This window comes from Drosophila virilis, chromosome 5, assembly GCF_030788295.1.
Source record: "Drosophila virilis strain 15010-1051.87 chromosome 5, Dvir_AGI_RSII-ME, whole genome shotgun sequence".
NCBI lineage: Eukaryota > Metazoa > Arthropoda > Insecta > Diptera > Drosophilidae > Drosophila > Drosophila virilis.
The window spans coordinates 6116673-6138719 of NC_091547.1; the positions used below are offsets into that span (position 1 = coordinate 6116673).

General features: G+C 42.1%; 10 protein-coding genes across 10 annotated transcripts; 5 read left to right on the plus strand and 5 right to left on the minus strand.

Moving 5' to 3' along the window:
• Positions 1–417, minus strand: BomT1 (Bomanin Tailed 1). The gene is made up of 2 exons (XM_002050961.4): positions 311–417; positions 1–231 (listed from the first exon to the last, which is right to left on the minus strand). Exons 1-2 carry the CDS (start codon positions 375–377, stop codon positions 74–76), a joined length of 225 nt encoding a protein of 74 aa, XP_002050997.1. The 5' UTR covers positions 378–417; the 3' UTR covers positions 1–73.
• A 795-nt stretch (positions 418–1212) lies between these two features.
• On the minus strand, positions 1213–1779 carry LOC138910858 (bomanin Bicipital 1-like). Its single transcript, XM_070209975.1, has 2 exons — positions 1648–1779; positions 1213–1551 (listed from the first exon to the last, which is right to left on the minus strand). The coding sequence occupies exons 1-2, from the start codon at positions 1721–1723 to the stop codon at positions 1286–1288; spliced, it is 342 nt and encodes a 113-aa protein (XP_070066076.1). The 5' UTR covers positions 1724–1779; the 3' UTR covers positions 1213–1285.
• Positions 1780–1883: 104 nt separating this feature from the next.
• LOC6625446 (uncharacterized) lies at positions 1884–2780 on the minus strand. The gene is made up of 3 exons (XM_015174701.2): positions 2696–2780; positions 2411–2574; positions 1884–2354 (listed from the first exon to the last, which is right to left on the minus strand). The coding sequence occupies exons 1-3, from the start codon at positions 2776–2778 to the stop codon at positions 1972–1974; spliced, it is 630 nt and encodes a 209-aa protein (XP_015030187.2). The 5' UTR covers positions 2779–2780; the 3' UTR covers positions 1884–1971.
• A 726-nt stretch (positions 2781–3506) lies between these two features.
• Positions 3507–3977, plus strand: LOC6625444 (bomanin Short 2). The gene is made up of 2 exons (XM_002050958.4): positions 3507–3666; positions 3755–3977. The coding sequence occupies exons 1-2, from the start codon at positions 3609–3611 to the stop codon at positions 3832–3834; spliced, it is 138 nt and encodes a 45-aa protein (XP_002050994.1). The 5' UTR covers positions 3507–3608; the 3' UTR covers positions 3835–3977.
• Positions 3978–5738: 1761 nt separating this feature from the next.
• LOC138911336 (uncharacterized) lies at positions 5739–6274 on the plus strand. Its single transcript, XM_070209778.1, has 2 exons — positions 5739–5915; positions 5976–6274. The coding sequence occupies exons 1-2, from the start codon at positions 5864–5866 to the stop codon at positions 6272–6274; spliced, it is 351 nt and encodes a 116-aa protein (XP_070065879.1). The 5' UTR covers positions 5739–5863.
• A 4000-nt stretch (positions 6275–10274) lies between these two features.
• LOC6625443 (Bomanin Tailed 2) lies at positions 10275–10702 on the plus strand. Its single transcript, XM_002050957.4, has 2 exons — positions 10275–10425; positions 10486–10702. The coding sequence occupies exons 1-2, from the start codon at positions 10368–10370 to the stop codon at positions 10674–10676; spliced, it is 249 nt and encodes an 82-aa protein (XP_002050993.1). The 5' UTR covers positions 10275–10367; the 3' UTR covers positions 10677–10702.
• A 52-nt stretch (positions 10703–10754) lies between these two features.
• Positions 10755–11094, minus strand: LOC26531116 (bomanin Short 5-like). The gene is made up of 2 exons (XM_032436155.2): positions 10944–11094; positions 10755–10876 (listed from the first exon to the last, which is right to left on the minus strand). The coding sequence occupies exons 1-2, from the start codon at positions 10993–10995 to the stop codon at positions 10809–10811; spliced, it is 120 nt and encodes a 39-aa protein (XP_032292046.1). The 5' UTR covers positions 10996–11094; the 3' UTR covers positions 10755–10808.
• A 1208-nt stretch (positions 11095–12302) lies between these two features.
• LOC26530498 (bomanin Short 3-like) lies at positions 12303–12698 on the plus strand. Its single transcript, XM_032436154.2, has 2 exons — positions 12303–12444; positions 12506–12698. Exons 1-2 carry the CDS (start codon positions 12393–12395, stop codon positions 12574–12576), a joined length of 123 nt encoding a protein of 40 aa, XP_032292045.1. The 5' UTR covers positions 12303–12392; the 3' UTR covers positions 12577–12698.
• Positions 12687–13081, minus strand: LOC6625442 (bomanin Short 6). Its single transcript, XM_002050956.4, has 2 exons — positions 12927–13081; positions 12687–12853 (listed from the first exon to the last, which is right to left on the minus strand). The coding sequence occupies exons 1-2, from the start codon at positions 12976–12978 to the stop codon at positions 12783–12785; spliced, it is 123 nt and encodes a 40-aa protein (XP_002050992.1). The 5' UTR covers positions 12979–13081; the 3' UTR covers positions 12687–12782.
• A 5504-nt stretch (positions 13082–18585) lies between these two features.
• Positions 18586–20348, plus strand: LOC6625455 (chitinase-like protein Idgf5). Its single transcript, XM_002050955.4, has 3 exons — positions 18586–18754; positions 18891–19451; positions 19510–20348. Exons 1-3 carry the CDS (start codon positions 18634–18636, stop codon positions 20154–20156), a joined length of 1329 nt encoding a protein of 442 aa, XP_002050991.1. The 5' UTR covers positions 18586–18633; the 3' UTR covers positions 20157–20348.
• Positions 20349–22047: the final 1699 nt, after the last annotated feature.

A 22047-nucleotide genomic window follows, 5' to 3' on the forward strand; every position in this document is an offset into this window, starting at 1 on the left:
TTACTTTTTAATTAACTTTTTAATATAAATATTATAGCTACATATTTATAACTACTTAAACATGGTTTTTCTTTTAGAATTTCTTAGTCCATTGCCGATTTCTGGTGCTGGTCACCTGTGCCGTGTCTTTGGTGGTGCGTATATCGCAATTGTGGCAATCGCCGTTCCACTTGATGTTGCCGTTGCGCACACGCACGTGTCTGGTCGAGGAGGTGCGTACGCGTATCTGACCTGCACGAAAGCAAACATATATATACACACATATTAATAATATGCTAACTAAAGAGGCGTCTTTATCAAGTGGTCTTACCGGCGGGCGCCGCTGCAATCAGAACCAGAAATGCCAAAAGCAAAATGCACAACGAGAACCACTTCATGCTGATTACTTGAATACTTGAAGACTGCACAAGTTCGCAAAGATGTCGACAGCTTTTATAGCCAGGCAGCAGCTGGCGTATCATTATAGTAAAAATTAAACCCCCAAGAATATGTTTAAAATGATTCTCGTATCGCAAACAATGGCAAAGGCCAGCTGGGAATGACGCTGGGAAATGCGACTGAAACTGGATTTGGGGCTTGCCCCAACAACAAAGCCCCACCATTTAAAGTCAACTCAGGTTTTGTGTTACATCTTAAGTTACATCAATTATGGGCAAAATCCATATTATTTGCTTTTAATAAATTATTGTGCATATTGTGTGACTGGGAGCTACCCTCTAAACAGTTCTTGGCTTATCAAAGTGAGAAAGTAAGTTTCAATTGGCGAATACGATCAAGATAAATGAGTGCCCCACAACAAATCAATTCGACCGACCGTTCGTATATAAGAACCTAGCTTTCGATCGATCAATCAATCATATAGTAGTCCGATCTTGATAAGTTGTCCATACAAGTGGAGGGCATAGTACAACTTATAATTGCCGTGTTTGGATAAGATATCTTGATAAACGAGCATCTACATTTGGACTGATCGTTTCTATGGCAGCTATATGATATAGTGGTATGCAAATGCAAAGTTTTAAGGCGAAGAACATTTTTTTACAGGGTATCAGACAAACCTAGCTGCTCTCAGCCTCGTCTACGACAGCCTCATAACTACTTCAACTGCTGCTGTAGCTATTTTTATTAGACCTGTTCCTGCTGGTCGAGTAGTTGTTTTTAAGCCTCCCAACCCCTGCCACACCCAGCCGTACCCCTCACAACACTTGGTAATTGACTTTACGTTCGACGCTGCACAACACATTTATTTCAGTCCTAGCAAATACACAGATTTGGAGCAACTGGTTCAGCCCGTAATGTCGCAGCCGGCGCAATCGGCATTGTGCACAAAGGAGCCGCCGGGCACACGACCGCTGTAGCCCTCGGGCACCACAAAGGGTGCGCCACCGCCGCCAGCCTGGGGGCGCACAGCGTTCGAATCGTCGTCCTGTCCATTGATATAGACGGTGCCATGTCCCGGCCGACCCTTGTACACCTTGTCGCCCACAACCAGCGTCTCAGCATCTGGCGGCGAGCAGTCCCGGCAGGCGCCATTGATGACCACATTGCCGGCTGGGCAGGCGGAGACAGAGTGCGAGAGAGAGAGAGAGAGCGAAAGATCGGGATCGTGTTAAGGAGCTGTGGGCACATAGATGCGGGAATGCTTACCCGCCAATGCCAAGACTGCGGCAAACAGAGCACAGATCAAAAATAACTTCATTGCAAATGTGAATTCAATTGGCATCTGTTGCTGCCGCTTGGCCCGAGCAGAGCTTTATATACGCTGCTCGGCTTTTGATAACAATGGGAATTCAGCGGAAAAAGCGCGATGCCAGTGGAAATTCCATGAGCTCTAACCGGTTTACAAAGCAAGGTTAACAACAATAAAAATCACAATGTGGCCATACGGGGAACAGGGGAACACTGTAGTTCGTTTATTGGCACAGGTTAAAAACGCCCGCTTCCGCCCGCTCCGTGAGGGGGGAGTACCCCTTAGCCGTTTATGTTGCAGCCAACGCAGTCATCGTTGCGCACCAGAACGCCGGGACGTCCACGGGAATCGAGTGTGGTCACACGACCACCTGACCAGCCGCCGTTACCGAAGGCCGGATCCGTTATTATCACCTGACGCTGCCGCTTGTGGCGTGATCCACCCGAGATGTGCTGTGCCCCGTGTGCGCCCTGGCTCAGACTCCAGTCGCCCAGGCTCAAATCTTCGTCACTTTCCGACGATGTCTTGTGGCTCTTCGGCTTGGGCCTCGGTGTGGTCGTGCGTCCATGTCCGCCATGTGCGGTGCTCGGCCGACGTGTTGTTGTCGTAGCCGCATCGGGTCTATTGCAATCCACGCATTCGCCCTTGATGGTCACCTTGCCAGCTGAAAGAGTTTGATTCGTTGTGAGTCGTGGCTTAGAGCTGAAAGATCGGACTTACCTCTAGCGCTGAGGGCCAGCATGGCCAAGATCAAAAACGTTAGCAGCATTAAACACCTCATTTCGTTAGCTTCAACCTGACGCTGTGCTCGCTGGAATGAATCTTTTATACTGGCGACGAGAGGCGTCTGCCAAGAATCGTGCGCGATTGAAACTGAGATTGGGCTGGAACAATCGATAGATTACCCTCAAGCTGAATACACCAATGCTGTATATATTATATTCAGTGTATTTGATGTATATAGTATACAGATTTATTGTATGGAATTGCCCACATTATCAATACCTTGACGGCGTATAAGCTAAGCTGAACTTAGAACACGTTTCAACTTTGTACGGAAGATTGCACTGCGAATGCGTAGTATCCATTGGCGAATACATACATATATGCTAATAAGTATATGCTTCTCAGAAAGCCACTTATACGATTTCCCACTAAGTTTATTGAGAAATTAGTAAATTGTTAGTTCTCGACTGGAAAATACCCTGTAAGAGACGATTTGCACAAGCACTTACTTGGAGAGCAAGAATTAAAGAAAGTGAGAAAGAGAGAGAGAGAGAGAGAGAGAGAGAGGGAGAGAGTGAGAGCGTAAGTCTGCATAATAAATAAACTCTCTATAGCCTTTCTATGCGATTTTCATAAATTTGAAGAGCGGTAGAATTGGGTAAGGATGGAGGAAAAGAGACACAGAGAATGGGAAAATGGTGGGACAAACTTAAAGAGTTAAAATCGGCAGAGCTTCACATACTCACATACTCTATGAATACAACTCAGAAGACTTCAGCTATTTTCGAGCTCACAAAAAGTGCACAGAAGATTGATTCACAAATTTCAACTTAATAACCCAGTTACTCAATTTTAGATTTTTATTTTTAACAACATGTCTATTTTGATTTTAATATATTTTTAAACATATCTGTGTCCCAACGGGGTATAAACAGAACATAAGCTCCAACCCAAAGCGGGGAATTTCCCTTGTGCGGCTTATCAAGTGCTCGCCATTGACAGACACACACACAGAGTGCGTCTAAGTGAATGCATTCGATTTGTTGATAATCCCAATTTGATTTGCGCTGACAATTTGTGAATTTCCCCGTTGTAGGTAACTGTTGGAGCTCCCATATAAGTTCGAGCCTGGACGAACAACTGCATCAGTTCAACTCAATCGTTTGTGGAACAATCAACAATCAGCAACAATATGAAATTCTTCTCCGTTGTCACCGTTTTCGTGCTCGGCCTCTTGGCTCTGGCTAGTGGTAAGTGTTCGACGCCCAAAACGGATTAAAATTAATACATATATTAACCCCAAATCTCGCTCTGCTCTCTCTCGCTCTCTCTCCTTAGCCGTTCCCCTGTCACCCGATCCTGGCAATGTGGTCATCAACGGCGACTGCAAATACTGCAATGTCCACGGCGGCAAATAGACGAATCGAACCGAACGAATCCCGTTCAGCTTCCTAGCCTTACCTCAATCCGTTGGCACCATATTTATGTACACACTGCGTTTCAAATTAAACTTAGCATTTAAATAATGATAAAATAAATCAACTTACAAAAAAAAACGAAATTTAAAAGAAAATTTATATTATATTTACTGTCTAGGTAATTTAGGTGTCAAATATCTCAGCTTGGCTGAAGTTCTGTCAATATAAAAATTGTCAATATTTGATCTTGACTATTTGACCCTGAGCTGATTTGCAAAGAGCTTGAACTATTGACCCCCCCTCTATATTGATGGAATGTAATCAAAGTGTAAAAAGAAAATATATATATATGAAAATATGTTTTGCACATGTTGAATAAATAGATCGCATTAAAACAACTTAGACGGCATGAGGCGTTGTTGCTCGACTATAGAATACCCTATCTTAATATTTCAATAATATTTTGGAAATTAATACACTGGAAAATAAATAGTGTGCGGCTAGAGAATACCCTGTTTCTATATTTACAGTATAGTAAGGAAATATGAACGAAATGTGTTGTGCTCAGCTAGAGAATACCCTACCTTTACACTTCAAGAATATTGTGCAAATATACTGGAAATTTATATAATATGAGAAATACTTGATAGTTGATATATTGTAATACCAAATGTGCAAGATATGCATTTCAACTGCTTACTATACCCTGTAGTGAAGAGTAAAGGGTATCATTTAGTTATGCAATTGTGTACAGCAAACGGAAGGTTGCGGCGGCCTTATAAAGCGTATAAACAATGCTATCAGCCTTGTTGGCCATCTGTGTGTCATCTATGAGACTATAAAAATGACAACTAGCTTGTTTTGTATAAATATATCATTTCCATTTATGCAGTACAGTTATATTTGAAATATTAAGTATACGTCGAACGAAGACTGATTCGTATAAAGCTCTATATGTGCATATATTTTCCTTCCTATCATACTATTGCAATAATTATTTAATTTATATGCAACCGAAGAACGTCATATCTTTAACTTAAACTGGCCTTTAAAATTATTTATCTGTAATAATTAATATTTATAAAACTGCATTTGCTTTGCATAGTTCTTGGGAATTATGTTTGCTTCAACTAGTTCGGAATTCCAAGTTACGTGCGTAATTCTTTTATCAAATGCAGCGTGAAGTCAACAACGATAACAACAAGAATAACATTAAACAACAACAACATTAAAACACGTTTTAACAATTAGTCGGAAATGTATTAAGAATTAAGTTAATTAACATATAGCACGGGGGGCGCCAGGCTTCAGACGTCGCAATTGAAATGGAAATTCGATCGTAAATGCAAACAAATATGACAAATAAAACAAGTTAGAATGTGAAAAAAAAGTTTGATAGACTGTGAAATACCCTGCAAAAGACCATGTGCAGTAATGCAGAAATATATAACTAGAATAATTATTTTATTGGTTTGAGGTGCGAGTTTTTTAATTTAGTTTCATATTTCTCCAGGAGAACCTCGAGCTAGCCAATAATTGTTCAGGAATATATACACATATATATATATATATATATATATATATATATATATATGCTCATGTTACGAGTATGCCCTCTATCCAATAACTTACATGCCTTTGGCAACTTTTATGATAGCACTATTAAACCCAGTTTATAGATACTGCCCTCTCTCTCTCTCTCTCTCTCTCTCTCTCTCTCTCTCCCACTCTCACAGACAGCTTGTAATTCTCTACAGTGCATATTCCATATAATAAAAATCCAACTAGATTCGCATTGCCGCAACGCAATTGGGAAATTTTTCAAACTTGACTTGACGCTCGCCTCTGGCACCGGGCAATTCCAATTCCAAGTTCGTATCCCCCAGTCGGTTGATAACGGTCAGACGCATTTAGCTCAGAGTCTGGTTGCAGTTTAGCTATAAAAGCATAGCTGGCCAAGTTGTAAGGCATCAGTCTTCTTGAGTCTTTCAAGCAATCAAACAAAACAACAAAACCAAAATCAATCAACATGAAATTCCTGTCGCTCGCATTTCTGCTCGGTCTCCTGGCGCTGGCTAGCGGTAAGTCTGCGCTTCTCTAGAGCACCAACTGCAGGCTAATTGATTCTTTTGCACATTTAGCTAATCCACTCAGTCCTGGCAATGTCATCATCAACGGCGATGCGCTACGGCCAGGCCATCATGTACAAGTCCGCCAACCCCCAGCGCGCACTCTTCAGCCCACCGTCAATCCAATGCAGCTCCAACAACCACTGCAAGGGCCTCAGGAGCAAGACGCTTCCCTTGGAGGCATCCTTCAAAACCTCCAGCAGTCCATTGCAGCACTGAATGCCGCAGTTGCAACCATTCTGGTTAGCATTAAAGAGCTAAAGGATGCGCAAGGTTCCCCGCAGCTTAGATTCCCAAAAAGCCGCAAATAATGGCTACCCAGTTACGTCTCGGATCGTGGAACGCTCGTGGCATCCTCCAAAATGCTAACGAGCTCAAGCTTTTTCTGAAAAAGCATGATGTAGACATCATGCTCATCTCAGAAACACATCTGCACACAAACTTGTACCTAACAATGGAGGGGTACGTCTGCTACCGTGCGGATCACCCTACAGGACGAGCCAGAGGTGGTGCTGTAGTGCTGGCAAAGCAGGATTTAGCACACTACCATCTACACACAGTGACCTCCAGCGACACACAGCTGGCTGCTATCATGGTGGAGACTCCCTTGGGCGAAATCCTCGTTGCGGCAGCATACCTACCACCAAACATCCCCTGGAACCGAGCGGAATTTGATTCCCTGTTTGGCCAGCTTGGCCCCAAATTCATCGTTGGAGGCGACTTCAACGCTAAGCACAGACTGTGGGGAAACTACAGAGCTGACAGCAGAGGCACTGCGCTCCATGAGGCGCTCACTCCCTGCTCAGCCCAGGTACTGGCCACCGGTAGACCTACCCACTTTCCGTACAACCGGCAAAGTACGCCTTCCTGTATCGACTTTTTTATATTCAAGGGCATCCCCAACAGCGTACTATCGGTTCGCGAAGAGTATGATCTATCTTCCGACCATCTGCCACTCCTCACAACGATCAACACGGCTGCACAAAGGATCCCAAAAAAGCGCAGGCTTGTCCTCCCTGGGTCGAACATCCAACGATTTAAGGCCGAACTAAATAGCTTGATCAACCTAAACACGCAGATTCTGTCAGTTGAGGACGTCGACGCTGCAGTACAAACCCTGTTGGACCAAGTACATGCCGCAGCCGCCAACGCTGCGCCCGCACATATCTACTCAGCCCCTACAAGCCAGCGGCCAAGGACGTTTTCCCCCATATTGGAAGGTCTTCTCGCCCTAAAAAAGCGACTGAGGAGGGAGTATGTCCGTACCCAGGACCCCACGATTGACAGGATCTATCGTCGTATTGCTAACAGGGTCAGGAAGGAGCTGATTATCTCGAAAAGAAATGCCACAGACACCATGCTGGAGGAAGCAACGGCAGACGAGAGCTCCAAATTCGCGCTGTGGAAACTTAGCAGTCGATACAAGCGGCAAGCTGCGCCAAAGTTCCCCGTTCGACTTCCCGATGACACCTGGGCCAGATCACCAATGGACAGAGCCGAAGCCTTTGCCTGCAACTTGGAGGAGCGCTTCAAGCCGTTTGAGACCGCATCGCATGCAAGGATACAGCGAGTCGCGCAAATCCTGGAGGCGCCACTCCAAATGTCACTCCCTGTATCGCCAATCACCTTCCAAGAAGTAGAGCAGGAGATGAAGAGATTAAAAAGCAGCAAAGCCCCTGGGGAAGATCGGTTGGACAACCAGACAATCAAGCTACTGCCATACAAGGCGGTGCTTTTTCTCGTCGCCATTTTTAATGCAGCTCTTCGGCTAGGTTACTTTCCAGTGGCTTGGAAGAAGGCACATATAATCATGTTGCACAAGAGCGGAAAGCCCCCTAATCAACTGGGATCCTATCGCCCCATCAGCCTCCTGCCTGCCTTTGGTAAGATTCTGGAAAGGTGCATCCTCAGAAGGGTCCTGGATACCCCGGAAATAAAACGCTTGATCCCGAAGTTCCAGTTTGGGTTTCGACTCAAACACGGTACCCCTGAGCAACTACATCGGGTCACAAATTATATTTTGGACGGCTTTCACAGGAAAGAGTATGTGGTGGCAGCATACCTTGACATCCAAGAAGCCTTCGACCGGGTGTGGCACGCAGGACTCCTCTCTAAGATAAAGGACAAATTGAATCCGCAGCTATTTAGCACCATTGCGAGCTTCCTAACTGAGAGAACCTTTCAAGTGGTGCAGGATGGAGTAGCCTCTCAAACCAAACGCATAAAAGCGGGCGTTCCACAAGGCAGCGTCTTGGGTCCCACGCTATATAGCCTGTTTACACATGACATGCCCACAGCAAATGCAAGCAGACGGAATGATCGGCAGGACCTTCTGGTGGCCACGTTTGCTGACGACACGGCAATCCTTGCAAAAAACAAATGTGTGTACGTGGCAACTGACCTCTTGCAGGAATACCTCAAGCGATTTGAAAACTGGGCTTGTAGATGGAACATCGCAGTGAACCCTGGAAAGTGCGCCACGGTTACCCACACTCTACGCAAGGACTCATGCCCCGGACTTTTTCTTCATGGTGAGCTTCTAGAGCAATATCGTCAACACAAGTACCTAGGTGTCACTCTCGACAGACGACTTACATTTAGTAAGCACGTCTCTGCAGTAACGAGCAACATCAAATCTAAGATAAGGCGAATGAGCTGGCTCCTCAACTCCAAAAACAAACTCTCGCTCCGAAACAAGGTCCTAATCTACAAGGTAATCCTTGCCCCAGTGTGGCGTTACGGGCTTCAAGTTTACGGTATAGCTGCAAAAACACACCTGAACAAAATTCGCATCATTCAGGCCAAAACCCTGCGCAAAATAACTGGAGCCGAATGGTATATTCGCACACGCGACATCGCCAAGGACCTCAAGGTTCCAATGGTGGGCGACATAGTCAACAGGCAAGCAGCGAGCTACTCAACAAAGCTCCACAACCATCCAAACATCCTGGCGAGGAGCCTGCTAAGGAGGCGAAGAAGAAGGCGACTGAAGAGGACCTACCCAACCGACCTAATCGATCGTTATGTATAGGTGACAAGCTTCGTTAATTACACCAAAATATGTTTCTGTAATCTGTTAACCTAATTGTATAACTAATTGTAAAACCACAATCATCGCTAAGCTAAGTAATTATGTCACTCTGATAAAAGTTGCTAACATAGAGTAACAGGATACCAGATTTCTTAATAAACAAAATATAAAAAATAAAAAAAAAAAAAAAAAAACGGCGACTGCAAGGTGTGCAATGTGCGTTCCTAGAACCAGATACCAATCCCTGGAGCAGCCACAGCCACAAAAATGCAATAGCCAAATACTCTAGTTTAAAATGTTTTCCATTTAATATGCATTTATTATAAGTACAACAACAAGAACCACAACAAAATCACAAAAAATCAAAACAAAATGTTTAATAAATTCTTATAGCTAAATGAAAAAACACTGCTGATTTTTTATTCTCGAGCCATAAATGTTGCCTGACGATCAAGATGATTAAGATCACGTTAGAAATATATGAACAATATATTAAAGCTATATAAAAGCTGTATAAACACCATAGAAAATTTATATAGAATCTATATTAAAACTTTATACAAACTAAAGTTTTAATATATAATTTAAGAAACTATATACCAACTTTTTAAAAACTATATCAAGAACTATTAAGACTTTGAAATTTGTGGGAAATTTTCAAAAATATATCCACTTTTTCTTGATTTTGAAAATATTTGAGTTTCAAGCAATGTATTGTAAATAAAGAACGCAATCTCAAATTGTTTTTATAAACTTTCAATAATCTATAAAATTCTTATACTAGATGCTTTAGTAGACAGAGTTATATATTTTACAAATGACTTAGCTATACTCTATATAAATTAAAAACAATTTTTTTGAAGTTCATTTTGTTTTTTATTCTGATCGATTCTTTAACATATTTGTTTTGATTAAACCATCTGAATATTTTAAATTAATTTGCCGTCTATAAATAAATATTTTTTATTATTTATTTTATTTTTTTGACTATATAAATATATTAATTATATTCGATTATTTATTAATAATAATTATTATTTTTATTATATTATTTTAGATACATTATCTATATATATTTTCTAAGTTCTAAATATTTTAAAAATTTTTATTTTAAAATTGAAAATTCTTTTTATAAAAATTTGTATATTATTTTCTTTGCCAAATAGCATGCGAGCTATTTCTGACATCACTTTTGTTTACTGAACTGATGAGCAGAGATTAGCTTTTGTTCAATAAGCTGGGAAATTCCGAAACACTAGAGTCTCTCGACGATGTGATTGTTGCGCTCAATCTGAATCCGAAACCTGTTCTATATAAAAGTGCATGCTATTGACGTCTGGTATTCAGATTGTTTGGATCAGTGTGCTGTGAATATGAACTCGATTGTATTGCATTTGCTGCTGTTGGGCTGCCTTTTGGCTATGGTTTGCGGTAATTGAATAGATTTCTGGAAATGTGAGACAGTTGCTCTAATCTCTATTCCTTTGACAGCCACACCGGGCAAAGTAGTTATCAATGGCAAGTGCATCGACTGTAATCGACCGGAAGATGACGATTCGGTGATTATTCCAGGAGACAGAAAAGTTGCGGGTGCAGCTACTCAGGCCTTGGCTTCGGGTGCTGTGGGCTTTGGACTATTGTATTATCTCATAAGTGTTTTTCTGCATAAATACAACATATAATTAAATAAAATCGCTTTGAGTGCAAATATTGGAGTTGCTAATCATTTATTCCAATAAGTAATAATTAGACATGATATATACAGTGCATTCATTTGTTTATTTCGATTTATTTATTATAATATTTGAGTGTTTTTAGCCGCCGTGCACGTTGCACTTCTTGCAATCCCCATTGATGACCACATCCGGTTGCAAAGGGTTTGCTGTACATGGAATGCATATTCGTTTAGACTGACAGCTCTCAGGCACACCACAGCTCGTCCTACTTACCACTGGCTAGAGCCAATACGGCTAAGGCGAAAACTAGAGATAGCCACTTCATGATGTTATTCAATTCGAACTGATTGTAAACCACGTTCTGCACTGCGCTTTTATAGTCTACCCAACCAGTCGCTCTCTACAAACTGTGAACATTATTGAACTTGATCTGAGAGAGCCATACGAGTGGTTGTAACTAGCATAAACGAATGACTAGGGTGTTTAGTATATTGTTAAAACCCAAAGCGGATAGCATATATTAAAGCAAACTAAGTCAGAGTTTGGAAAAGTGTCGAGACAAAAACTCCGATTGAATAAGTTTCGTTTTTATCCAAAATTTAACAATTGCTGAACTCTTTTCTTCAACTTTTTTCTGTACTGTGTATGGAAATTTGTTTGAAGTATTTAATATTTTAGTTTTATATCAAACAAATTGTTAAAAGAGTTTCAAAGTTCTCAAAGGTAAAGGCTAACGACTTGATTGGTAATATATATCGTAGCCTTATAAGCACACTTTACTTCCCATCTCTCTTTCTCACCCGCTCTCTCTTCCTCTCTCGTCCACTGTTTTCCACTTGGAATTACCTACTTAAGCTTTTTTAATTCCAACAATACACATGTTCTTTATAAATGACGTAGATTTAAATGTTTTCTAAAATATGTTAAAGAGTCTGTACTCATTGAGAATGGTTATAGAAAAGGGGTATACTGTTTATGCTTATAAGTGGGGTATAGGCAGAAGGAGGCTCTTCTAGAAAATATACATTTTATTCTTGCTGTCTTCAAAACGATTTAAACTCAGAGATATTGGGAGCAAATATATCCTTATGTATGCACATATCTTTGATAACTCAGCCCGTTTTTCATTTATCGATAAATATAGTTTTTTTTATATTTGTTTTCATGCTTACAAGTAGAAGCTTATGAGAGCTAGCATACGAATTTGTTAAGGGGAAGCCTTGGGCTTTAGTATACACGAAGTTTTGGATGTTATACTTGATGCCCGAAAGTTTCATAAAGATCGGTCGGTAGGGAAGCCAGTTATGCTAGTATGAGACGAGGGGAAGAGCGGGCAATGCCGTTGCTGAAATATTTGTAACGTCAACTGGGTTCAGGGTATCTGCTAATCGAGCAGTCTTACCTGTTTACTGTATTTACACCTTAACTAACCGTGCAAAACGCGTCAATTAGCTCTCAAAATTAGCATAGACTTCGCTGAATTGTATTAATACACATTAAACCCAATTTTATGCACTGTATCAATGTCGCACGAGTCGCTTATCATTTGGAAATACTCAATTGCGCGGGTTTTCCCAGACAATCTTTTAATCGACCTATTGTCGCCTATATTATACGCTTCCAGGAATAGCCCACTTGTCAAATGAGCTATATAAACAGAAGATTTCATTGAATTGGCTTCAGTTTCTTTGAGGCTGAGATTGCGTTTAGACTCAATTGAAAATGCGGTGTTTGTCAATTGCGTTCGTGCTGGGTCTCCTGGCCTTGGCCAGTGGTGAGTAAAAGTTTTGCCCGTTCCCTGTTTGCTCTACTATAGAACAATTTGCCCAAAACAGCTTCGCCCTTGTTGCCTGGCGATGTGATCATCAACGGACACTGTGTCAACTGCAATGTTCACGGAGGCTGAGGGCTGTTGAAACGCAATTCAACTAGGATTTAAATCTCGCCACAAACAAACAACTGAATACTATGTTAATGCCTAAGTAATTTGCAAATATATATATATATATATAAATATTTATAAAAACATTAATTTATTTTTTATTAAAAATAAAAACAGATATATTAAACAATAGCTGGTTATGTATTTATGTAAGTTCTCTCAATAATCCATTAATCGCCGCGCACGTTGCACACTTTGCAATCCCCATTGATGATCACATGGCCCGGCTGCAGCGGATTGGCTGCAAATCGATTTATGTTTGAATACATTAATTAGTGGATGCTCTGAAATAACAGTCCCTGTCTAGTACATACCGCTTGCCAGTGCCAGCAGAGCCATAACGAAAGCCAGCGATAACCACTTCATGTTTGCAATAAGCTCCAAATGCGACTTGCCTGTTGAAACTGAACGTGAGCGAAGGTCTACAGGCCGCTTTTATAGACTAATCAACCACTATAACCGTATAGTATTGTCTGTAATAATATTGTTATTATTATTATTTTTATTTTTTATTGATAAACATGGTTGGCAAATGCGCACTTGCTTCGCCTATGCAAAAACGAGACTTACAGCTGGCCTAAGGCTTTGTTCTACTTTGAGCTAATCAGTTAACAAATTGCCTTGATCGTTGGTTTCGACATAACTTATGTCTCTATATATAAAGAAAATTATATTTCCTGCAAATGTTTATGAACGTATATAATAAAACGCAGACTTTACTGCTATAAAACCATTTTTCCTTATTGAGGCATGAGTGAGAAGCGTAGATAAGTGCAAATTTGACTAGCAAAGTATTTTATTTGTTTTTCTTAGTATAATAAATATCTAAGATAAGATTCAAAGTAAATCTGTCTAAGATACCAAAATCAGTTGGGATTTGAACCAGCAGCCTTCTTGTCTTGTGTCTCGCTTAAACTAACCAAATAATGCTCCCAAATATGTTCCACAGATATTCTATTGGTTAGGGTATTCACGCGTTCGGCAATTATATATTGCAAATTCAATTCATTCATGCACAAGACATTTCACTCAGTCTGAACTTATATAATGCGCTGAACTCACTTGATCCCGTGCACAGATAGCTATAGAGATCGGCTGGCTGAGTGGGGCACAGTCCGTAATCTCAGTTAGTTAGACTAAATGCATCTGACAGATGCACAAACAAATATATGCACAAGTACATAAGTGCATAAGTTAGTCAAATGCAAATGCAGCGTAAATTCAAATGAAATTCAAATGTTTTTATTGAATAAATACATTGAATAGATACAACTAAGCCAAGCTAACTGGATTGGAGGCTAAAAACTATCCTGCACAAGGCCTTTGAAGAAAAAGGTGTGTGATTTTTTAAATCTGAGTAGAGTATAAGCTGTCCTTATTTATTCAAACTCCTCACACTTATAATGTACCCGTTCCTCTCTCAATTAGGCGGGAGAACCCCTTTTAAACCTCTTGACCGGGCGAATATTACACAACGATCGCTGTCCGCCCAAGCTAGTTCGCACTGTAACTCAGTTATTGTATATGATAGAAAGCGTTTATATTTTTTAAAAGATTCAATAAGCCAACGCCAGTCTGTATACGAAATTTGACGTCTGTAGAGCCTATAGTTCTCGAGTTGCATAAGTTTGATAGAAGAGGAACTATGCCCATTATAAAATCACAGTATTTTCATCTTACGGGGTATTAAAAGCAAACTTTTGCCCACAAAATGTATTAAAGCACACAATTTTAAAGTTGGAAATGCTTAGCAAGGCGAACATTCAACCGAATCGAGTTGGGCGTTGTGTATCTGTATCTATAAAAGGTAAATGAACGTGTTTGTGGTTGAATTCATTTTCGCTGGGTAAAAGTTGCGTACATGCTCGGTCTGCGTGTGTGTGTGTGTGTGTGCGAGTGCGTATCTATATGTGCGCCTGCTGTTGGTTGGCAATTAAGCCAATGAAGCATTAAAAACACCAGCCAAGGGCGTAAGCCATGCAAAGTGAACTGGCATCAGGACTGGGACTGGGACTGAGACTGGGAATGGGCTGTTGTTGGAGTTGGGGTTTGGGATTATGGGTGGATTAGCGTGGATGTTGCTGCTGCTGCTGCCGCTGCTGCTGCCACATTTGTCAACGTAAAAAGCATTACGCTTAAATGAACCCATGCACATGCATAAATACGGCAAAGCCAACTCAGCGCACAGTCGACACGTGTGCGTTAACAATTTAATTACGCCAAATAAACCCCTCCCCCCCCCCCTCTGCTCCGCCACCTGACTGCCTGCTTGCGGGCAGATGTTTTTCCCATATTGCCCAAAAAGTTAATCACCCAATCGACGGCGAGGTCAGCTGTATTAAAGACTTCGGAACTGGAAAGCCCATTAGCCAGCACTTAGTTTGAGGGGGAGGAGAAGGCGAGGAGTGGAGAAAGGGCCTGGGTTGTAGTAAGATTTGTAGCTGAGCAAGCTAGTGCGATGCCTGGGCCTGTTTGCTTAAGCTGGTGTGAAAATATGCCAGAACTGTGCACACTAAAAAAGTTGCTCTCTGTGTGTGCAAACATGTCAGTGGTAAATGCGGTTACACAAAGAGATACACACATGTTCAAGCATGTAAACGAAGTTTAAATACTCTATCTTACGATATTTGACTCACATTGCATAGATCGCAAGACATATATGGAATCTGAGCTAAGTTTAAAATGATTATCAAAAGAATAAAAATAACATAAAACTGTTAAGTTAACATGTTGCTATTGCTCTATAAAAATAGTAAGTAGAGCTATGGTAAAGTGTTTGGCACTTGAACTTAACATTTGTTGTTCTGTTATTAATATAAGCTGTTAAGCTCTCATTACCATAAAATATGCATTTTGTTATGTACTTGATTTTCTGTTATTAACATAATCTGTTAAGCTCGTATTAACATAGAATATGAATTCTGATATATTAACTGAGAATTTCCAGCCATCACAACTATGCCATATTCTATCTTTCCCTCTCCCTGCCTGCTCTCTCTCTATCTCTCTCACCCCCTGTTTCTCTCTGTAAAACATATCCCGCTTACATAAATATACTCTTCATGAGCACAGCTCTGCCTACACATAGCATTTTTATGTTTATATGCATGTATGTATATTTATGTACATAAATGCATATTTATATATATATATATTATGTGCGCAGCAGTGTAGTTTGAGTAGGACAAAGATAGTCAAGCATTTCTTGGCAGCTGGGGCACTATTAGTTTATTATTACGACCAACGTTTTATTGTCAACCTGTGGAGTGTGGCTGTGTGTGTGTGTGTGTGTGTGTGTGTGTGTGTGTGGGGGTGTGTGCACATAATATGTGTATAGTTGAGTGTCGGTAACCAGGGGCGTGTCCATGAACATGTGTGCATTTTGCTTAGGCGCCTGTGCATGGCCATATTTGAAATATTCTGTTGATTTGCCACGCCTTGTTGTTGTTTTTGTTGTAAATTGTGATGTTGTTGTTGTTTGTGTGTGCTGCCTTTTTTGCGGTTAGTTTTTGCCAGCTTTTGCCGTGAGAGAGTTTTGTGTGCTGGCATTTCATACAATTTATGTGATTTTTTGCCAAACGGAAGCGGACATTTTTTGTTGCATCTGTTAGGCGCAACACAATAAATACACACGGCGTATGCGTGTTGTCTAAGCGAGTGTGTGTACAAACTTGGCCGTAAAATCCAAAAAGACCAAACATATAATATTTAAACAGTCAGCAGTTAAATAAAAACATTGTAAAACACAAATACGACTGCTGTCGGAATTTAAATGCCTTTGCGCTTGGCTTCAGCCTGAGCCCCGGGGACAAATCTATTAAGGGCAGGCGGTCGTGGCTGGGCGTGGGATTTGTGTGACTGTGCAAAGTAATTACGCAAAGGATTTGCTTTAAAAACACTCGAGAGCTAGCTACAAGCGGCGGGCAGCCGGACAAATGCCAAAATGGCTGAAGAAAATTTGCGAAAAGTCGTGCTAAGTTTCTACTGAATAAGTTTATATAAAAGATGTAAATTTTTGCCGCACAAATAAATTTTGCAAAGAGCGGCCAAAGCAATGCGCAAACATAGCAGTCAACACTTTCTGCACCCCCAGCCCCCTCCCTACCATACATTCCCCGCACAGCCCACCCTTGAAGCCAACAAATAGCACCACGTGAGCAAAATTGCTAATCAACTGGGCAAAGCGTTTCGGGCAAATGTAAAAGCCTCTGAAGGACCCTCATCCCGCTTGAAGTGCCTGCCAAGCAGTTCTAGCTCCCTCTCTGTGTGTGTGTGTGTATGTGTGTGTGTGTGTGTGTGTGAGGGTGACTGTTGCGGTGGTCGGGGGTTTGCTCATCATTTGCCATGTTGTATGTCAGACAGCGAAGGCTTTAATGTATTTAAGCTGGGCACAAAAACATTATTGTCAGCCGGGAATTGTGCGAGCTACCACAAGCGGGGCGGGGTGGGCGTTGGTAATGGGGGCGTGTAGGTGTGACAGCAGCAAAGTGACATGAGCCAGAGACGGAGAGGCCAGAGACGGAGAGGCCAGAGACGGAGAGGCCAGAGACGGAGAGGCCAGAGACTGAGAGGCCAGAGTGTGCCGCCAGCAAAGTGACAGCAACTAATGACAGCTCTACGTATACATATACATATATATATGACCGTGTGTGTGCGGGCTCTGCAATCGGTGCCTACTTCAAGCTGAACCACAAAACCCAAGCCATAACCCACTGAAATCCATTTCAGGCCTCCCGGCGCCTGTCTGCCGCTTCGAGTTTTGGGGATTTGCGTTTTGGTGGTTTGGCTGACATTAGCCATAGATACATACATATATATGGAAGCCATTGGAGCAGCTGGGACAAGTAAAGCCTTGATGTCTTAATCACACATTGTAATTGAAATGCTGTTAATCGGTCATGTTGCCGAGCAGCGTCTGGGAAAAGAAATTGCGGCTGAGTGAAAAGTTTTCGTGAGTTAATTGAATTTCGAGACTTACAGCTTGTCAAAACTTTGGACAAGCATCCTTTTGGCTGTAATCCTTCACGTTTGTCACTAGCTGGAATATTTATTATAGATGAGATACTCCAACAAGTAAAAGAACAAATTTTGTACAAGTCAAATAATAATAAAATAATTATTACAAATACCCTTTATCTTGGGTAAATGAGACTGAATGCCTGACTGACTGATTGAATGACTGATAAAAGATTGATTAAAGGACTTATTGATTGACTGAGTGATTGACGGAATGGCTGACTGAATGGCTGATGAGTGACTAGCTGACCTACTGAATGATAGACTGATTATCTGAAAGACTGAACTACTGATTGATTAACTAATGACTAAATTGCTAAATTAGTGATGTATTGAATAAGTACCTGAATAACTGATGGACAATGTGACTGACAAGCTGACTGACTGACTGTCAAACTGACTGATGACTGATTGATTGTCTAATTGATTGCCCAACTGACTGAGTGACTTCTATCTGATTGACTGACAGACTGACTAACTGATTGACTGAATGATGACAGAGCAACTTTCTTACTACTGACTGACTCATTAGTTAATTGACTGACTGGCTGATTGATTGTATATCAACTGTCTGATTGACCTATGACTGACTAACCAACTGATTGACTAAATTACTGATGTATTGTCTGAATTACTGATGCTGATTGATTATCCACTGACTAAATGACTGACTGAGTGATATCTGATTGACTGACAACTGGCTGATTGACTGACTGATAGACTGTGGGACTGACTGACATGCTTCTGACTAATTTTCAAAGATGCTCACGAAAAGTTTACACACTCGTTAAAAAAGGTACTTAAAATAAGCATATGCTGAGTATGTGCTAGTCGGATATCATTAATGTGCAATTCACCCACCTTATCGCTCAGTTGTTTGTGAATTAGTTTCATGCTTTGTCTTAGCTTTTGTATGCCTGCTGTGCGTCGCTATCAGCTCGTCCAGCTTCAGCTTCGGTCTCTGCGTCAGTCTTCAAAACCAACTCAAAGCAAACAAACGCACACATGTTGCCCCACGGTTGGATATTCCTGGGAGCGCTGCTCTGCCTGTGCCGCTGTCCTGTCAGCCTGGCAGACGTGGCCAAGCTCGTTTGCTACTACGATGCGTCGAGTTTTGTGCGCGAGGGTGAGCAAAAGCTGCGTCTAATCTGTGTGTGTCAGTCGGTGGGGGTCAGCGTGGGGTTATCTCTTAGCATATGCACATACGTTGAGTTTCTGCTATTCTGACATTTGTTTCTGTTTTTGTTTTCGTGCTGGAGCAGGCCCCGCGCAACTTTCGCTGAATGAACTGGAGCCCGCCTTAAACTTCTGCAACTACCTGATTTATGGTTATGCGGGCATCGATCCAGAAAGCTTTAAGATCAAGAGCTTAAATCCGGAGCTCAGCTACAATCGCCAGCACTATGCGCACATTACGGCGCTCCGTCAAAAGCATCCGCATTTGCGCATTCTGCTCTCCGTGGGCGGTGAGCGGGATCTGAATGCCGAGGGCCTGCCGGACAGCAGCAAATATCTGAGTCTGCTGGAGCTGCCGGAGAACAGGAACAGCTTTAAGGCCAGTGCCAGCGCCGAGCTGAACAAATATGGCTTCGATGGCCTGGATCTGGCCTGGCAGTTTCCCCAGCTCAAGCCCAAGCAGCAGCAGGGCGCACTGAAGCGCGCCTGGAGCTCATTCAAGGGCTGGTTCAGCAGCTCCTCCATCGATCCCAAGGCCGAGGAGCACAAGGAACAGTTCGCCACATTCGTGCGGGAGCTGCGCGTGGAGCTGCAACGCAATGGCAAACAACTGACCCTCAGCATGCTGCCACATGTGGATCCAGAACGTGAGCATCGCTTGCCCCACCACCAAACTCAGTCTCAATATCAATATTTGCTCTGCAGTTTTCATAGACATACCCGCCGTGCTCGCCTTTGTGGACTTTGTCAATTTGGGCACCTATGACTTCCAGACGCCGCAACGTGATCCCAAGCAGGCGGATCTGCCCGCCCCTCTGTACGCCATGTACGATCGGGATGCCACACACAATGTGCAGCATCAGCTGCAGTATTGGCTCAATCACACGGCCAACGCACAGCAGCTGAACATCGGCATCACCAGCTATGGACGCGCCTGGCAAATGAGCCCCAACTCCGGCATCACCGGCTTCCCACCCATAACGGCCACGGAGGGCGCCGCCCCGGCTGGCAAGCAGACGGGCCAGCCCGGTTTGCTTAGCTGGCCCGAGATCTGCGATCTGTTGCAGCATCATCTGGGCCAGGGCAAGGACACGGACAACCAGCATCTGCGCAAGGTGGGCGATCCAACGAAACGTTATGGCATCTATGCCTATCGTGCGGCAGGCGAGAACGGCGAGAACGGCCTCTGGGTAGGCTACGAGGATCCCACAACGGCGGCCATTAAGGCCGGCTTTGTGCAGGCCCAGGGCTTGGGCGGTGTTGCCTTCCATGATCTGTCACTAGATGATTTTCGTGGTCAGTGCGCGGGCGAAAAGTATCCAATTTTGCGTAGCATCAAATATAAATTGTGAGTGCTGGAAAAAGTAAAGGATTAGACGAAAAGAAATGAATAAATATTGATATTGTTATGAACAGCAGGCAGCTTCTCTCATGCCGTTAGGTTCATATATTCCTGATGAGGATGACAAGGGATCGTTTCTATGTAACTACAAAAGCTCGAAAGTAAATTTATATACTCCTATTGCCTACGCAAGACAAGTCAATTATGTTGTTTCGATATTTGGTTTCAGTTTCATAATATCGATAAATATCGATTTTTAAACATGTTTTTTTTTAAGCATAACTCGAAGATTGTAAAAGCTAAATACAGCAAATTTTTTAAGCAGATAGAATAGTAGTACTAATTCTTTAGCATAGGGTAGATGTATAGCTTCGGTCCTTATAGTCCGATCTTTATGCAAATTTCAGGGCTCAAGCTGTGTGTATATACTATCTTTTACTAAATGTGCCTGAGTAGTATACTAGAGTAGTACATTTAGTTATATTATTTCATAATTGTCGGACCCTAAAGACCGAAGCTATATAAAACTGCATTTTTTACGCTGAGGAAAGAAGCAGCTGCCTAAAGCACGCAGTTGGCGACATTCCCTTCCCTGAATTTGCATAGTATTTTTCTAAATCGCCTTCTATGCCAGCTACTGCATATATAAATGTTATGCCAACCGGGCTAAGAGCCTTTTGCTATATAACGCTTCTCTGATGTTTGCATAGTGCTTGCAGTTTCCAGTGCAGCTACCACATTTAAGCCGCTTTTCATGGACACAACGGAAAATCGAGTGAAAATAAAAGCAAAGAAAACCCAAACCCAGACCCTGTTAACAGAGTGCAAAATTTCAAAGGACGCCTAAAAGTACGCTACAATAAATTGATACACCCAGCCGAGCGAAAAAAGTCGAGCAAGGAAAATTCCAACAAAGTGCCGTGGGGGCGGGGGGGGGGGGGGGACAGTAAGTAAACGGGCAACAAACAACAACAAAAAAAAATACCTGTAAAGGTAAATTGCAAAAAAGTCGCATTAAAGCTAACGAATCTGGCGATGCATAAGCCTGGACTCGCAGTGGGCGTGGCCGCGGGCGAGACGTCCAAAGTAAAAGTTGAAATTAAACCAATTAGTTTGCCTGCACACCCGAATCCCCGGCCCCCTGCTCTCGTCTCTGCAATGAGGCGCAAAAAAATAAAGAAGGGCGACAGCTGTGGGCGTGGCTGGCTGAGTGGGTCGAGCGGGCTGCCGGCTCAGTCGGGCATTTGGGCAGGCACCTCCTGCCACTCGCAGCGAGTGTTTTACACGACGTGCCTCTACCTGTAAACGCACCTGGCCAGGCAGGTACTCCGGCTAAAGCTGGCGGCGTCATAAATTAATTATGATTTAACAACTTTGGCATGCGCGACGCGACACAACGCGACGCGACGCGGCACAACTTTGCGCTTTTCATTTGTGTGTGTGTGTTTTTTTCTCTCAATTTTAATGAGCGCAAAAAGTTGTAAAGCTGTTTTTTTTTTTTTCAAAACATAATTATACCCAGCACAATAACAAGCAGCAAGGAGTTGCCGCAGTTCGATTGGACAAATTTTGTTTTTGATCAAATTTCAAATATATTGAAGAAAAAGTCTCGTTTTTCAAGTTTTTATTTAAGTCAAGTACAAAGGTGCCCAAAAAAAGCTGCTTATCTTGAAATTTCTTAAACAAAGCATAAAAGTCTTAATTTATGTATTTTTCCTTCAACTACAAAATATTTATAGAAATTGTACAAAAACTTAATTTAAGCAGGCAAAATCTTGCATTCAATGAACTTTCAGCTTGATACATACTTCAATTAAGAAAATTCGTACTTAATTTAAGCAAATGTAAAGTAAATGTTGAGCGTAATTTAATGAATTTTTAGCTTGCTTCATACTTCATTT